This window comes from Vanacampus margaritifer, chromosome 4 (assembly GCF_051991255.1).
Source record: "Vanacampus margaritifer isolate UIUO_Vmar chromosome 4, RoL_Vmar_1.0, whole genome shotgun sequence".
Classification (NCBI taxonomy): domain Eukaryota; kingdom Metazoa; phylum Chordata; class Actinopteri; order Syngnathiformes; family Syngnathidae; genus Vanacampus; species Vanacampus margaritifer.
This window is the reverse complement of record NC_135435.1, coordinates 17,114,818-17,132,942: the sequence shown is the minus strand read 5'-3', so window position 1 is coordinate 17,132,942 and position 18,125 is coordinate 17,114,818. Positions and strand designations below refer to the sequence as shown.

Sequence of the window (18,125 nt, the reverse complement as noted above, 5' to 3'; positions counted from 1 at the left end):
TCCACAGCTGGGTCCTCGTGACCTGAGGGTGTCATGGAGCTACGTGTGTGTGTGTGTGTGTGTGTGTGTGTGTGTGTGTGTGTGTATGTGTGTGAGACTGACAAGGAGGACACATGGACAATAAACGATGACAAAACCTTTATATAGAGCTAGCAAGTTGCCAGTGGGGAGTTTTTTTTTTTCTTCAAACAAGTGGCAATGAGGAAGGAAGAGAACTGACTTGGGAAAATAAAGTACAGTATTTGATTCCAATAAAATTATGAAAAGTGATCATTTTAATGGTTAACTTGCAGGCCGTTTGGAGTTGCATCTATTGCTGCAGTATTGAGTGTGAGTTACTGTGTCCGTGGACAACGATCCACAGCTTGTGACCAAGGGTGAGTGTAAGAATGTATTGTTGACTGGTAAATTGACAGTTTCATCTTTTGGCTCTGCTTCTTCACCACATCGGACCGATATACAGAGTCTGTATCACTGCAAACACTGCACCAATCCGATTGTTGATGTAACAAGACCCCTAACTCTCAAGTTGGGTGAGGGGAAGTCAACCTTAAGCATTTCTTGACAATAACTACAGTATTCTGGTTAATATTGCGTTAGTGGAATATGAGTTAAGCAGCAATATCCAGCAATTTTTATCCATATCAGATGGCGGCCAGTTTGCCACTTGCTGTCGACTGAAAATGACATCACAGTTGCTTAGGTAACAGCCAATCACAGGTCAGCTTCAGAAAACAGGTGAGCTGTGATAGGTCGTTGCCTGAGCCCTGAGCAACTGTGATGTCATCTTCAGTCAACAGCAAGGGGGAAAATGGAAGCCGCCTGAGATGGATAAAAAAACGGCTGGATTTTGCTTCATAACTCATTTTGCACAAATGTAATATTAATCAAAATGTCGTGTAGACAAGTGAGGTCACATATAACATATTCTTGTCAAGAAATGTTTAAGGTTGACTTCTTCTTTAATGAGACAAACAATTTACAGTTGAGATAGACCGATGTGTTTTTTTTTTCATGGCAGATACAGATTATTAGTAGTCAAGGAGGCCGATAACCGATATTTGAAGCCGATATTCATTTTCAGTGAAAAGGGGGAAAAAATATTGGCATCAAAATGTTTTTTTTTTTTATACAAATGCCAATCTTGACTTTGTTGTAATGTTTTAAAGCATGTTTATCGAACAATTTTTCAAACTTTTTTTTAATCTTAAACAATATAATTCATTTTAAATGTCTAAAAAAATAATAATTCAGGGAACAGTTGAATGGAAACAAAAACAAATTTCTTTGTTTTAATGTCGAACAAAAACAAAAGGTTCATAAGGGTCCCAGGGTCAGCAGTATCTCATAAAGTTAACTGACATTTTAAATAAATAGTTATCTGTGATTAAAATGGTTTTAGCTTTACTTTTTATTGGCCGACAGATAAAAAAAAAAGGTCCGATACCGATATTCATCAAAATGCACAATATCGGTCCATCCCGAATTTACAAATGGTACCAAAAGTCTCAACGCACAGATTCAGAAAACAGGTGAGCTGTGATTGGTCGTTACCTGAGACCCGAGCAACTGTGATGTCATTTTCAGTCGACAGCAAGTGGCAAAATGGCCGCCTTCTGATATTGATAAAAACTGATCGCCATATAGATAGAACATTATTATTGTCAAATTTTGGGGGGTTGACTAGACGCTAATAAATTAAATGTATTATTATTATTATTAAAATGAGATCCAGTGGCTACCAGAACCTATTAAAAGTTGTTTCTGGGTTGCTGTAAAGGTAGGGAACTGCTGCGGTTAACCTAAAACATCCAGAAACCTGACCTGTTTTGCTCTAATACCATGTCATTCCGGTGAATTATCAGGTGGACCCAGGCTGTATCACGGCTAATACCTCAGGTGAGTTCCGGCTGTGGCAGCGCATTGTGTGTGTGGGTGTTGTGTGACTAACCCTGTTAATGCATGGCCACGTACTGCTGAATAACTACATGGAGGAATGGGCAAATCGAGTTGGAGGGGAGGTGTTAAGGATGTCCTGAGACAGGGTGACAGAGGAGGTAGCAGCCTGGCTGGATTAACTTCTCAAAAATGACATGTTTGGGATATAATGTAGCATGTCCCTCCTGCATTATTTACACTGGATAAGATGATATGTTGAAGCAAGCCCAGCAGAGGGACACGGAATTGAGCTGGCGGGGATGCCGAACTATCGCTGTTTATTTGGGAGCACGGCGTAGCAAACGTATGCAGAAGTCCCAGTTCAGTGAAAGCACAGAATGCTAATGAAATCTACTCATTAGGCTGGGAGCAAACAAGTTATTACATATGTTAATATTATTTTCCTTGTAGTGTGTGTTTTATTGATCTGTTTAGACTTTAGGGTGAATGTCCGCCAATGCATTTTGAATGTATCCTTAAATTATTGAATATTCACCAGCTACTTGAGTTTACAGGAATGTGACTGGCTTGTGCACATTTGAGGTGTTTGAGCTTTTAGAATGGCAGCCAGGAATGAAGTTCAAAGGAATGTGCTTAGATGAATACAGGCAATGACGAATTATGTATTCACTGGAAATTTTCCAATTGTTTTATGGTACTAGCTGTACCTGTATTAGGGCTGTAACAATGCACCAATGTTGAGATTTGGTTTGTATCTCAATTTCTATCCCACGGTTTGATACACGATTAGATTTAAAAAAATAAATACATTTATATTACAAATATATTTTTATTTATTAGATTGGTTATATACAAATTATGAATATAATAAATGTGTTTTTTAAAGTAGATGTGCCTGTGTTTTCTCCTGTACTCTAATACGACTGTACTAATTAATTTTGGAACAGTGTCTTTTAATGTGCATTATTCAACTTGACTTGGGGAGGTTTTTGAAGCACTTACAGTAAAAAGTTTAGGTCTTGTCCATTAAATGATTTCCATTCCCGTTCACAACCAGCTGGACAAAATACTCTCATGCACTCTAAAAACAGTTAGGTAAAAAATAACCCAACTATGGGTAAAAAATGGACCGATCCTCTACTTGGGGCGATTTGACCCAACTTTAAGTCAAGAAATTGGTCTTTCAGTGTAAAACAACTCATAAATATCGATCAGATTCCTTACTTGGGTCCAAAACTTGGGTCATTTTGTATAAAACAACCCAGAAGGTTGGGTCAAATTGACCCATACAGTGGAGCGGTCCATTTTTGATCCATAATTGGGTTACTTTTGACCCAACTGTTTTTAGAGTGTATACTGCTAACTTCAATAAGCTTGGAGGGTCAGCAATTTCAGGGGTTTAAGTAGCGCTATCCGCTAACTATGTTCTTCCACTCCTCCAGTTCGCTTAGCCTAGTTGAACAGAGCTACCAAGAATGGATGCCACAGTTTTGCTCACTCATTCTGGTCTTATGTGGGCTCACTCTGGTCACACTGTAGACTTGCTGAAGAAAATGAACTTCAATATACTGTAGGTTAACAAAATTATTTTTGACACAAAATCTAGGTGTCCTAGAGTATTGCAATTTTCAGTTTTATCCAATTTGTATTGTTCCAGACTTATACCCTATACAAGTAAAATGATCATTAAAGCAATCAGGGGTGTAGGAAAGACATTGTTTCAGTGCATTTAGCTTTGTAATTTTTAATGTAAATATGTTTTGCTGCAAACATAACAATTTCCATTCAAATGTTAAAATTGAAAGAAATACCAAAATAATCCCCCCCCCCTTTAAAAAAATATATATTTTACTTAAAAAAAAAAACGTATTTATCTCACAATTTACAGACTTCTGCTCCCCTCTACTTGAAATAATAGTGACAGTAAAAATTTCTTATTTCAGTGTAAAATAGAGAAGCTTCTTTCATATTAAAGTGTTTTGTTTTCCTTGGAAACAGCGTTGTTCGCACTGCAGTTGACAGACACACACAAAATCTCCACTACAAGCCCATATTGTTCTGTCTCCGTCTCCTGCTCGCCTTCCACAGGCCCGTTTGCACAGTTCCCTTCTCCCTTCTCACCGTATTCAACCAGCAACAATAACATGTAATCAGACGTTATCATAAGCGTTCACAACATCAGCAGATAGATTAAAACACTGAGTGGCGTAGACAGCACCTTTGGCTAAAATCAATAGCATAGCACGTACTCAGCTGCTATGAAACATTAAGAAATAATGCTGCATCGATTGCAATGCAGGTGGTGCAGCCGTTGAGTCGTAGACAAAGATCTGTTTGCATGCAGGTGCGCAAGCGCCTGTGTCCGTGTGCGTGTGTGCGTGTGTGCGTGTGTGGTTGACACTCACCCATAAGTGGTGTTGCTGGCCCGTTTACTCGCCGCCCTGGAGCGACTTGACTTGAGGTCTCCACTCATGCTCGTGTCTGCAAGCATGAACAACCCATTAACTTCATCCTTATACACTAAGGGAGACATCACAGCACAGTGTGGCTACACAGTAGTATGGCACAGAATACAAATACCGGTAGAATAAAATATCTGGTTTGTGCTTAAACCTGCCGTCTTCAAACTAAAAAAAAATATTTTTGCTCCAGGATTTTCCTACTACAGTTCTGAGGGACCATTGTGTTTGGTGAAGGCACATTGAAACCATTCTGGCTGCACCGAAATAGAAAATATAGTTCAATCTGTCAAATGCTAACGTCTTATGTCATGCTCCACGAAGCACAAAGTAGCCTGCTAACTTATAAATGGATGGACAAAAACAGACATGATGCTTCACCCGGGAAAGAAATGCAAGCCTACCAATCCGAAATGAACTGCGGCAAACTCAACTGGAGCTCTAATGGGAAAGTGGTGTATGGTCTTGTTTGTTCATACGTTAGCCTCTAACTTTTTCAACTCGAGTCATCATCCGGCTGATTTTTTATTTATTTATTTTTGCTTTGACTTGCAAGCTAGGTGGCTGCACTCAATTAAAGTTACTGTACTTCAAACAAGCAGCAGTTTGGCAAATAGAAAACAAGTCTAAGAAAAGAACCTTCAAGCTGTTTGTCACTCCCAATTTAAGTTTAGTGTCAAATAAAACATAAAATAAAATAAATGTATTTAAATCAACCACATAACCTTGCCATAAAGTCTTAATGGAAAACACCATAGAAAGGCTAACAAATAGCATTTACAGTGTGTGGTGGTTTAATAAGCAACGGCTATCTGAACACCAGTCGTGAAACTTGGAACTGGAATTCCGACATACCTCATAAACAATTGCTAAACGCTTTTAGAATAGAATAAGCCTTTATTTGTCCCATAACAGGGAAATCCTCAAGGTTTTTAATTTGTGAAAGGACCGCACAAAACTCAGAATTAGCACCATTAGCACATGGGCTAATGCTAGCAGAACATTAGTGATGTCCTACTGAGTCCATCAATATTTCAGGCATTTTTTTATTTTAATCATGTAAATAATTCTGTTAGCCATCATTTAACATGCTAATGAGAAAAGCGGCCGTTAAGTCTGTCAGTGGTCGTCCTTCACATTCACCTCCTATCACTTACCGTTGATTAGACCTGCCATCGCCAGCCAGCTGTTCACCTTTGTTTTTTTTCATCCTGCCATTCACATCACTCCAATCCATCTTTAATCTCTGCCCGCCTTTCAATTACAAATACACTTCTAAGAACGATGCAATGGGCCAAATAACAAAGAGCCATTTTCAGTTCATAACACGCCAACAAACTCAATGTTGACATCGCAGATCACAGTACGCTCTCTGCTGCTCGACGCTTTGTCTCAATTTTCCAAAAGAGTGTGGAAAAAGAGGATGATGAGAGGAGAGGAGAGGAAGACATGGACAGATGGGTGCTGAATGGAGTGTGACTGGGCCAACTGCACATAGACTCACACAGTGAGGCAATCAAATGGCTGCAAGCTACAATTAATTAAGTGTGGTTTGCAAATGCGTGTACAAAAACACATGTCTGTGCTTTTGCCTAGCACAGCAGAGATACATTTGCAACACTATGAGGCTTAATAGAGGGAACCTGCTGGGCAACTTCTCTGTTTCTCCTGTGGTGCATCAGCATAGCTGACATCTAAACCTTATCGCTTTGAGGCCAGCAACGAATATACAAATGAAATATCCTTGCTCGTTTAAAACGCCCATTTGTTTACCAAGGTCGTTTTAAGTAAATAATAAACTGGCACACTGTAATGGTGGTACGCGTCACCATGTGGTTTTTAACAGCTTGGGTGTGTTGTTAAGTCCAGTGCAAACCAGAAAAATGTTTTTAACGCAGCACAGTATCAGGCACGTTTATACATCTTTAAGAGATTTAAAACGAGAGCTGCATTAAAAAAAAATTGCAACAATACGCTCATTATTATATTCTACAGTGGCCAGACTGATAAGAGAATTGAGGAAAAAAATGGATTATTTCAAGAACTAGTGTCATTATAAAATATTTGTTAGGAACATTTTTTTTTTTTTTAGCTTGAACGAAAAGCAATTTCAATTTGTGTAGTAGAAAAAGACGAGCATTTGGCTCACCCCATTTAAGTGCCAAACATTGATTTGATTTCATTTTTCTGACCTGTCATAATAAATTGTAATTGAAAACATGCAAACAGCAAAACAAGTAAGCTTGCTGACAGGGTGGACAATGACAGTGTGGACATTTTTTGGTTAGGATTAGCATTTAATGAACAGATAATGGACTTATACCTACTCTTCGCAATAGGATTCAGTTAGCAAGCTGTGTAACACAAAATATTTCCAATCTCAGAAAGGCTTAAATATCAATTGATATTTATTTAATATGACAGAATGGACACGTTAAGCATTATTATTACATATTTATTCTGCCACATGCCAGTACTTCAGCCACCGTTGGGAAGCAAAATATTGGTTGTAATGCCACTGAAAACATCAGCGGGTTTCTTAAAGGCACAGTTTCCCCATGAAGACAGGGTGGACAGCAATTTGAAGAGACTTTCAGTATCATTGTGCGGTGCAAATGTTTGGCCACTTAATTAAAAAAAAAACCCTCAGAGTTTAATTATTCTGCTATGTTCTCATGATTACAGAGTGATTCTAATGAAGACACCAAAGGCACTTTATAGCGATATTGACCCGTTTTTTTCTTCTTCTTCTTTCTCATGCAGTAGCCGAAATTAGATTACCGGTAGATTAGATCTCATTAGATTTGTTTTATGAGTGCACATGCTGAGATGTCGGTTTTTGCTTGAGTTATGTATTTCAGATTCCCTTATATCTCCTTTCTTAATTGGAATCCATAAACTCCAGACTGCTTGTTTTCAAACCTCTGCAAGGCCTATAAAGACTTTCTAAATCAATCAGTGGGATAATGCAGGGGGCATTGTTTGGTTTTGTCTGGAGGAGCCACAATAAAATTCAGACAGTTTACAATTGGAGTGTCAAGTCTCAATGTGTGTGTGTGTGTGTGTGTGTGTGTGTATGTTCTCTACTCCTCCCTTCAAATAACAAATGTTCTGATATAATGGCTCATTGCGTGTTAATGTGAATGAGTGGAAACTGATTCAGTATATGCTTTCTATCCCCATTGTGATATGAAATGAAAGCTTTTAACACAAGATACAGTCTCTGTTTAAGTTTGAGATATAATTCCATAGTTGCATTAAAGTTTTCCTCATACATAGTCAATCATTTGCACTTGCTCAGAAGACCTTCATCAGTACGCCGCCACCGTAGGTGGAAGCAGAATTCTTCATTGCTGATTCGACCTTCCTGTCGGCACTCAAGATGGTTAACTCTACTGTCGGGGTCAATCAACTAACCCCTAATTTATTTCCTTACTAGATGCAGATTCAATTCTATTTAAAAGAGAAATGTCAAGACTGGCGGTAGTCCTGTGCAAAAATCAGTTGTGGGAATTTGGATACATGCAGCTTTCATTTGAAATGCATTTTATTCTGAATATATATATATATTTTTTTATATAGGCCTACTAATATAGTCACACAAACTCGTACACACACACACACACACACACACACACACACACACACGCACACACACACGCACACACACACACACACACACACACACACACACACACACACACACACACACACACACACACACACACACGCATAAAAGCTAAAAATTGCCACTATACGCTTATTAATCTGTACACTTTGAAGTCACTGATGTGTGGGAGATGAAATAATATGATCAGATAAAAAAAAAAAAGTCTGACTTATGTTTCCATCATAATTATTGCTCTTGCTTCATGTTTCATGCAGTGGTTAGAACGCGACTCTTTAATCATTTACATAATTTCCAATTATCTTCTCTTATAAATGGAGCATAGAAATAACATTCGTTCTGAAAGGCGACTGACCCAAATATTGTTTTGTAGTACCACTCGTACATGCAGTGTGTATTCATGGAATAAGAAAGTTCTGCCGTTTATTACCCATTCACCCTATAAAGAAAGATGTAAAAAAAGAAAAAGAAAAGAAGAATCAATAAAATAATTTTTGACTTAAATTTATTTCAATGAAGATCATAAAATTCACTTGATCTCCTTTGAGCTCCTCATCACACAATGGTAATTTGCTAAAGCCCTTTAAAATAATAATAATAATAATAATAATAATAATAATAATAATAATAATAATAGCAGCAAGATCATTTCTTTCTATTAAAAGTGCAAATTGATGTACCACTGGCGTGCCCGAGTCCAGTCCTCAGGAGCCCCAATCCAGACTGTTTTCTCCCTCCTCCAACACACCTAAATCAAATAATCAGGATCGGTATCAGGTGTGCGGATGATCTGATCATTTGATTCAGGTGTGTTGGACGAGGGAGACATGGAAAGGATAGGGGCTCTTGAGGATTGTTGAGTGCTCTAGACTCCTCTTTTTAAACTCAAATGCATCCCATTGTGTATTAAAAAGTCACACATGACCTACACACATGAAATAAACAAAAAATAATTGTAACCTAGACTGCATACACTTTTTTTCGTCATGTCGCATTAGTTTTCCTTGCTTAAATATCCAACCAGATTCAACTCTGCAGCTTTGTTTTAGGACTGATTATAGTTTTTTTTCACTCTCAGGGCTTTTCACTGTAAAGGCATTATTCTCAATATGAAGGCTACAGACAATAATGGAAGAAAGTTTAAGATTACAAGCACTTATCTGAAATATATTTGCCATCCACATCCAAGATTCAGTGTATCATGATTTTGTCTTTTGTGTGTGTGTGTTCCCCCCCTCCCCAATTTGCCTGCAGCCTTTTCTGGCTTTGTGAGGAGAGTGTTGCTCTTCAATCAATGCAAAAGTTGTAGCTCCGCTATAAAAAAAATGCTTACAAATGAATCTCCCTCTTTAATGTGATGATTTCACGAAAGAAAATATTTGATTCCTCCTAAGAGCTGCACTGCTACTTAATATATGTAATTAAAGAGGCAATGAGCCTTTAAGTACAGAGCCTGCTGACCTTGCCAATGTGAGACAGGTTAGGCTCAGAATCACCTCATGTTCACCATCATCATAAACTCCAAACCTCCAGTGGTAAAGTGTCACATCACTGTCAGATTACAAAGTGATGAGCATGAAAGGAAAACCAACAGGGATTAAAAGTGAAGGAAGGTTGTTTTGCGTGAAACTAAGGGAGAAACTGAACAAATAAGATCTAAATGAGAGTCCCCCCCCCCCCCCCCACACACGCACACATACACCTTCCGTTCTGAAACACAGTGATTCATGCAAACATCTAATAACCCACACACGCACACACAAGACGTAAAAAAGACATACTCACATCTTGAGCTGAACAGGGTCATAACAGAGATGCGAAACACGCAGGAGGCGGAGATAAAAGATGCTCACTGAGGACCTCTTTGCTTGTGCAGCTGACTGACTGCTGAGATACTACTGAGTCAGTGTCAAGCCAGCGACAGAGGCACCACTGGGATGTACCAAATGTTTGACTCTGGGAGGGGTGGACAGAGGTGCGCTGGGCTGCTCCATAAGAGGGAGAACTGGAAGGAGGGCTAAGGGTGCGCGGCTGTTTTTAACTCGGCAACAGGAGCGTAGATGAGGAGAAAAAAAACGAGTTTTGTTGACACTCTCACTTCATCTTCACTTCTGTTGAAGCCATAAAGTATACAAAACAAATTGAGTCCCACATAAAGAAGGGTAGCGGCTGGGAAAAAGCATTGAAGGACTTTGAAATTCCACTTGAACACTTACTAAGTGCTTATTATTATTGGCACTTTGAAGTCTCATCATCAAGAGCTAATAACTGTTTTGTTGTTGGGCTGAATTTGCAATAAAATTAAGTGCAACGATAATACAGTGCAGCCTGAAAGGTCAAACACACTCTGTTCATAGAGGCGGTTTGATGTTTAATTTAATGGAAGGTCAAACCACTTTTCGAAATGAGAAATAATGGAAATAGAATCCATCCATTTCAGGGTTGAACTGTTGTAATCATAAATCTCTTATTGTACGGTAATATTTTGAATAACATAGCATACCAAATGGCATCGCATTCATTTTCTTTATTGCTCGTCCTCATTAGACTCGCAGGTGTACTAGAGTCTATCCTACTAAACCGGATAGTGGATCCCACAAACGCAGAGACACAAAGGGTACGATTGACAAATTTATTCTTACACAGCGGGGAGTAACAACACAAGCGCGGGACGAAGCCAGGAGACAAACTATTAACAAAAGTCGCTTGCAAAAGCTGCAAGAAGAGAAAGTAACAAAAATACACCCGAGGGCTAAAAACCGCACAACGCGATGAAACAGAATAACAAATACAAACGAGCTATACAAAGCGGAGAAACTAAAGGCGACGTAGGAAAAACTACACTTGGAGATCAATCACTCAAGCGTAAAGCTGAGGAAACAAATAGCTACGGAGAAAAAGGACTCAACGCGTTCGAATCCCCTTCCTAAAGAATCAGAATCAGGTCAAATTTTTTTTTAAATAAAAAGAGAGCAATGATGATGACATGTCAAATCGGTAAAATTACCGAATGAACAATACTGAGCTCTCATGAAAAAAAAAAAGGGGATGTCACGTGACAATTGCCTTTCGTGTTCCATCACGCCTCCAAACGTCACATTGTTTCAGCAAGTGCCTTTTATAAAATTAAATTAAATCCCACTATTGCACTATATCAAAATGTCTTAAATCTGAAATAAATCCAACCTAAGTACACTTCGTATGTAAAATTGCCCTGCTGATTCATCGCCCTACATGATAATATTTCAACATCCTCTTGAGCGCGGCGGTTGGTTTAGTAGTAACGCACCCGCTGAGAAAAAAGGTTTGTTATCCACGTAACCCAGGTTCATGTTGAGAGGCAAAATTAAAAACAGACCAAGTATCAGCAACAAAAAGCTCATTTGTACTTCTCTACTTATTTTGACGGGGTGGGGGTTATTCAGTTTTTGTTTCCCATGATATTATTTCTCTCTCTTATGGCGTCCATTACAATTACAACCTGATTGCCAGTTGTGTAAATTAGGTGATGACAGACAGACAATATTTAGTTTCCTTACTGGGGAGCTGGCAACGCTGATCTACTGTTTGATTGTAGATGCAGATGTCACTGTGGGGAGATGCTTCAAACGTTCCAAAATATCTTTTTTTTTTGCGAATCAATCTTTTCAAATGATTTGATCATTTCAATGTTCCATTTCTGCCGTCCCTACTGAGGAGACAATAACTTAAAACTACGGATCAAAAGGACTCACGTGAAAACTGGAACCGAAGAACGAACACTAGAACAAGAATAGGAAACACGCGATCTGACTAATGCCCTTGGACAAGGACGTAACAAGGTCAATACTCCGACAGGGAATGCCGGCAGTTCCAGTCCTTGTAAAGCATTAATTAGGAATAGGAAACAGGTGTGGCGCAGCAGGACACGCCCCTCTGCTCAATCAGAGACTGAAAAAAAAAACCCATCACACTGAGAGCAGAGCCATGACAACTCTGGACTGATTGCCGGTCAATCACAGGTCATAGACAAACAAGCATTTGCATTCATATTCACACCTCCATATTTAAAATAAGATAACCGAAGAGTTCAAAACACAAGCATAAATCTAAAAAAAAAAAATCATCTTAAAGCTAATGTATAATGTGTGTATAATGTGTATGCCAATATATTAGGGTATTTTAAGTAAATATAAATTAAAAAGGAAGTCAACCTTAACCATTTCTTGACAATAATATGTTATATTTGACCTCATTAGTCTAAATATGACATTCTGATTAATATTTCATTTGTGGAATCTGAGTTGTGCAGCAAAACCCATCCATTTTTATCAATTTCAGGAGGCGGCCATTTTGCCACTTACAATCAGCTCAAGATGACATCACAGTTGCTCAGGGCTCAGGCCTGACCAATCACAGCTCACCTGTTTTCTGACGCTGAGCTGTGTTTGTTTGTTACCTGAAACCTGAGCAACTGTCATTTTCACTCAACATCAAATGGCAAAACGGCCACCTTCTGATATTAATAAAAACAGCTGGGTTTTGCTGCTTAACTCATATGCAACTAATGCTATATTAAACAGAATACCATATTTAGACTAGTATGACTGCATAGAACATATTATTGTCAATAATTATTTGATGGGGTTGACTTCCCCTTCAGGAAGTCAAGAGGCTAGTTTGGGGGGAAAATCCATCCATCATCCATCCAATCATTCTATGGACCACATTTTCAAAGCACAACTCCAAGAAATTAATTATTATTTAAAAAAAAAAAAAAAAAGTCAAATTGTTTTACATAACTGTAAAAGTTCACCAAAACGATAAGTATATTGTATATTTTACAAAAAATTGTGGTTTAAATGTTGACTTGTTCAATTTCAGTCCGTTTGTTTGTTACTCAGCATTCACACAATGGGACATGAAAAGAAGAAAAATAAATGGAATGAATCACTACATCTGGCTAATGTTTTGCTCTTTTTCCAATCAATTTAAGGTTGAAAAGTACAACAAAAAAGTTTTATTCTTTCTAGCAGATGCATGCAAATACATGCACAGTGATTATCCTTGACCAAATTCAATCTGCATTACAAACCAGTAGAATAAATGCTACATGTGCTGGCTCCATTAAGTTGCTGTAGAAGACACCAGAGGGCCTAGAATCACTCTGGCGAAGCTTTCATGTTTAATTAGCTTCTTTAACTGTCTAGCGCAGGCTGAGACCAACTATAATCTGAGTCTACTCCAAAATGATTATTACCTCGTTCCACACTGCACTTAGCCCAGTCGCAATTGCCTTATTAAACGGATAAGTCCTGAGCCACTTTCACACGTGCTGTGTTCTCAGTGTTGGAGCAAGAAGTCCACCTAGCTCCAGGCCTGTAACATACAAGAGCAGAGTCTCACACACACACAAATGATTGTATATACACACACTCTTGTTTCAGTAGTGAAGACATTTAATATTTTCAATTTGATGTTTTACTGTTTTTGAGTTTACTTATAGGCATATCAATGTGATATAATCATGAGTGTTTAAAATAATACAGTGGAATAATGATTTTGTGAACTTTAGTTTATCCTCTCACCCTCAAAGCTATTGAAGATAGGAATGTGCATGATGTTATTTAGAGCCTTTTGGCATTGGAGTCTAAAAGTCTGGGGTTAGATCCTAATTGCATTTCTCCCCCAGTCAAGAAGGGGAACTGAATGTAAATGTCTGTTTACTAATAACATTACACCTTTGTTAAACCTGGAGTTGACATGTCTGTATGAAAATATCTGTTTACTAATAACATCACACATTTGGTCACTAGGAGTCGACATGTCTGCCCTTTGTTCAATCAAGAGCCAGGAGGAGGAACCTTTTATCTTTTTTGTATAAATGAGTCGATGTTCATACAATTGTCACACTCTTGGGGTCATCACGTTGCATTCAGATGTGGTGTCCTAACGTGTCTTTGGAAGCTTTTAAATAAATCCTTGCAAGGAACCTTGTTCATCAGATCTCGGATACAATGATTTTGAACACGCAAAGATTACACTTAATATAGTAATTTAATATTCCTTCAGTAGCCAATTTTTTTGCCACTTGATCTTATTGATTCAGGCAACGTCTGTGCCTGTCACTCTATCATGATTTGTATCACTCATCTGAGGTAGCGGCAGAAAGCGTAAAGAATCTTGCCTAAGGACCCACCTGGATGTTAGCTTCTTAGTGAATCCCTCAGGAAACAGAAACCCAGGAAGGAGAAGGAGCCAGATGGGCTGTGGAATTAACCTGCATGGCGTGTACCACTGAAAAGCCACAACCAGAATCCATATTAGCTCATTGGGAAAGAGGAAGCAACGATCCAGGACATATTCTGCATCTTGCTTGTAGTTTTATTCCACACTTACATCATATCATCATGTGAAAAGGGAACTCATATTGTAGATATTATAACTTCCGAGACAGTCCATTCATCCATTATTTATACTGCTGATCGCTACCAGGGAGCCGAAGTCTATCCCAGCTGGCATCTGATGGCATGCGTAAATCATAAGGTCCATTTTGCACTGCATGCACAGTTTGGTGTCAATCACCACAACGGTACCAGAAGGTCATTAGCCCAACTCTCTATCAAACTCCTCGGAATGCTAATTTGCTCTCAGTTCATTGATAGGCAAGCAGACTGTCACAATAACAAAATGTGACACTTCACTAATTTACAGTAAAGGGAAAGTGAAGACACCAACATTATAATTAGCTGTTTTATTGTGATAAAAAATGTGATCTAAACATCAGACAAATGTATATTGCTAACAAACATTTTCCAAACACAATTTAAATAGAAGCACTGTGATATAGGAGTCTAGCTGTACGGCATATTGTGACTTTTTCTCCCAAATGTGTCAGACGGCGAGGGTGTCTCTTGTGCAACGTCCCCTTCAGGTCATCCCGCAGATTTTTAAATTAGGTCTGGCATCTAACTGGGGCATTACAAAACTAAAAATTTTCTTGAATCTTGATCCTTAGACAGCTGAAACATTTGTGCCAAAATTAACTGCTATACTGTAGCTGTTTATAAGCTCCTTCACTTTAGCCAGCAAAAATCCCTTTCCGGCTTTCCACCATCATTCTTTACTTTGGGTATGGTGCCGTTCTCCTAATGTGCAGTATTGAATCAGAACCAGAGTTCTCATACAAAAAAAAAAATCTGGACCCAGTTATAATTTACTAAATATTTAATCAGGTCTCCCAATAGCACATGGGAAAATGTGTCATGGTTTGATGGAACCAATGTTACATTTTTGGCCACAGTCCCAAAAGGTACTTGGGCTTTTTTTTTATAGTTGTTTTTAAGTCAATTAATATCTTATTTTAACCAGGGTAAATGGATTGCTTCTTTATATAGCGCTTTATCTACACCTTCTGGTGCCTAAAGCACTTTACAATGCCTCACATTCACACATGCATACCTTCATTTTGGTCACACATCTGCTGCTGCCAGATCCACTGGGAGCAAATCGTGGTTCAGTGTCTTGCTCAAGGACACTTCAATCTGGTCACCAGGGGGTGAGGATCAAACCCACAACCTCACAGATGAGAGAAGACCACTCTACCACTGAGCCATGCTGCCCCTAACAGGGATGTAATCACTTTCTGTATTCAATGTATGTACTTACCTTTTCCTCATTTACTATTCTACTATAGTTTTCATAACAGAGTAGTTTATTTACAGTATATGTTTTTTTTTTTTATCACATTTTTAAGAGTCATTTTTACTCTGGCTTTTAAAACTCAGGAGTGACTGACACATTTTTGTCTCTTAATATGCTTACACTGTTGTTCTATATATTATTATAATTTTATTTATTTACTTTAGGTACAGCACTTTGGTGTCAACATCTGTTGTCTTTTTAACGTCACGTGCTATACAAATAAAGTGGCATGGTACGCTATGGTATAATCTTTTAATCAGCTTTTTGTTAAAAAATAATCACGAGTCATGCACATATGTCTAAACAGTATGTATGTTCAACAAATCTGCTTCCAGCTGGTATACTACTGTGTCATCAATAGAAGGGTTCCATTTTGATTTGTAACAGCTTAGCCGCAATATTGGTACACTTGAGCATCTGAAAAGATCAGTACAAGAGCTACAGACGCTCCCCACCTTACGAACGAGTTACGTTCCGGACGATCGTTCGTAAGGTGAATTTGTTCGTAAGTTGCTTCAGTGCTATATTTTGTATTATAATTTATGTTTAAAGCCTATATAAGTATATTGAAGGTTCATATAAGTATGTTTAAGGCTTGTACAAGTAACCTGCATTGGTTTGTACTGAAAAAAACTTTTAATAAAATGGAGAGAATACGTACAGTACTGTACTACGTATGTTAGAGAGAGAGAGCGAAAGACACACACACAGTATGTACATGTACGTAATAAGATAAATAAAATGAAGTTTAACTTACTTTTGGAAGATGTACTCGATGCTTAAGGAGATGATGGAGGAGGAGGAGGAAGAGGAGGATTTTATATCATGAGAGATTCTTCGTCGTCGCTGGAATCGGCTTCAAAAGTTATTTCCTGCTTCATGGGGACCGGCGTTTTCTTCCTCCTCCTCCTCGCCACGTTGCTCAGCCTCCAATGAGCTCTCACAGCGCCAATCGTCGGTATTAGCGGCGGAAAGAAGCACTACGCGCAATACAAAATCTAACTTACAGCATTTCTTTCCAAACATTTTTCGACATACTGTACGCGCAGAAATGTTCGTATGTACCGTTGTTCGTAACTCAAATGTTCGTAAGTAGGGGAGCGTCTGTATATCAAAAATGTTTCTCATCTTAAGTTCTTAGTCCATATTGATTTAGACTTTGACAATATATTACTGTACACCCTAAAATGATAGCTATACTAATTGATGCTGTGTCTTTCTTAGTCATCCAGTGAATCATTTGCTTGCAAAAATAAATACAGTGGCGGCAATAATTTTGTACTTTTATAGCTACCATTTTCTTCCATTCAAGCCACATAGGCACGGTTTGGTACTCTCCTACCTGATTTGGTTATCGGTTCCGCCGCCGGTGTAGCTTACGCGGCTTAGAAGAAAGCTGCATGAGCTCCGTAAATAGTGTGACATCAAAGCAGTGGGCCAGCGTGTAACTCGCCTGTGATGACAACAGAGAAGAAAGCAAGAAACACAAATGTCTTTAAATCCTCTTTTTGCCGCAGCCCGCAGCATTTTTAAACACTGTGTGTTCATCCCATTCTGTCGAGTCTCTCCAAGCCATATATGCCCCTTGGGTATAAGACAAGACACAAATTTTGAGTTGTAAATGAACCAAATTACTTCATTAATATGTTGGCGTCGTTTAGTGCGTCAGAAGCGACGGTGGTTGTGAAGAAAAAAATGCCCAATCAGCCTTCCCCAATTCAACTGTTGTGTCAGGATAGCAGAAACAATAAAGATAGACTCGTCGCTGAACGACAGGTTTCAAAGAGCTGAGGGTGGATTTGGTAATGGTGGAGTGTTTCACACATTTCTACATGGGCATCATAATCTTCCGCTTGAAGCCTTTCAACAACTTGAAGTCAGTCAGAGTAAAGCTATTTCATTCTCTGAAGCATCTGCCGAATTGAACTTTTGTTGATGCTGAGTTCAAGTACACCCCTCTGGGTAGACTTTACCTGGCTTTGCGCAAACGCCTGCTCTAAGAATTTGTTTTTTCATCAGCGGTGGTAATAGCAGGCCTTCACCGTTTTTGCGTGGTTTGCCAAGAAAAGATCCAGTTTCTATAACGTAAATTGTAGCCTACTATAAAATTCCTCAAACTGCCGTTGAACTGCAATCAGGGGCAAAATAACTTCTTGTCAGGCAGTAATTTTGCGGCGCTGCTGCAATGTCAGTTGGTTAGCCATTGGCAAGGGAATGCTTACAAAAACGGCAAAGCCTAAGCTATTAAATGCTGATGGCCTCACATCTGTCCCAATGATACCTGAAACAAAATGGGGGGAAAAAAGCAATATATAGTGACTTTTAGGACACCGGGAGGAATTAATCCGTTTCGTCTCCAGCAAGAATAAAAGGACGGAGGCTTGACATTCCACATTCCACATTCCACTCCTGTTGTAACACGTAAGTGAGAGTTCTTCATCAACCATTCACAGACA

At 38.7% G+C, this 18,125-nt stretch overlaps 1 protein-coding gene across 4 annotated transcripts in view; it reads right to left on the bottom strand.

The window, feature by feature from the left end:
* LOC144050808 (heterogeneous nuclear ribonucleoprotein C) overlaps positions 1-17,106 on the bottom strand; it is a 55,473-nt gene extending 38,367 nt beyond the window's left edge. Inside the window, exons 1-4 of one of the 4 annotated variants that reach the window (XM_077564413.1) lie at positions 17,012-17,106; positions 14,165-14,262; positions 13,226-13,344; positions 4,305-4,380 (exon numbers count right to left, since the gene is read on the bottom strand). In XM_077564413.1, the coding sequence (XP_077420539.1) occupies positions 4,305-4,372 (68 nt within the window). In that variant the 5' untranslated portion in view covers positions 4,373-4,380; positions 13,226-13,344; positions 14,165-14,262; positions 17,012-17,106. Of the gene's footprint in view, positions 1-4,304; positions 4,381-9,771; positions 9,901-13,225; positions 13,345-14,164; positions 14,645-15,426; positions 15,574-17,011 lie in introns of those variants that run through there. The other 3 variants (XM_077564415.1, XM_077564414.1, XM_077564412.1) reach the window with 3 other exon arrangements.
* Between the last annotated feature and the right edge of the window lie 1,019 nt (positions 17,107-18,125).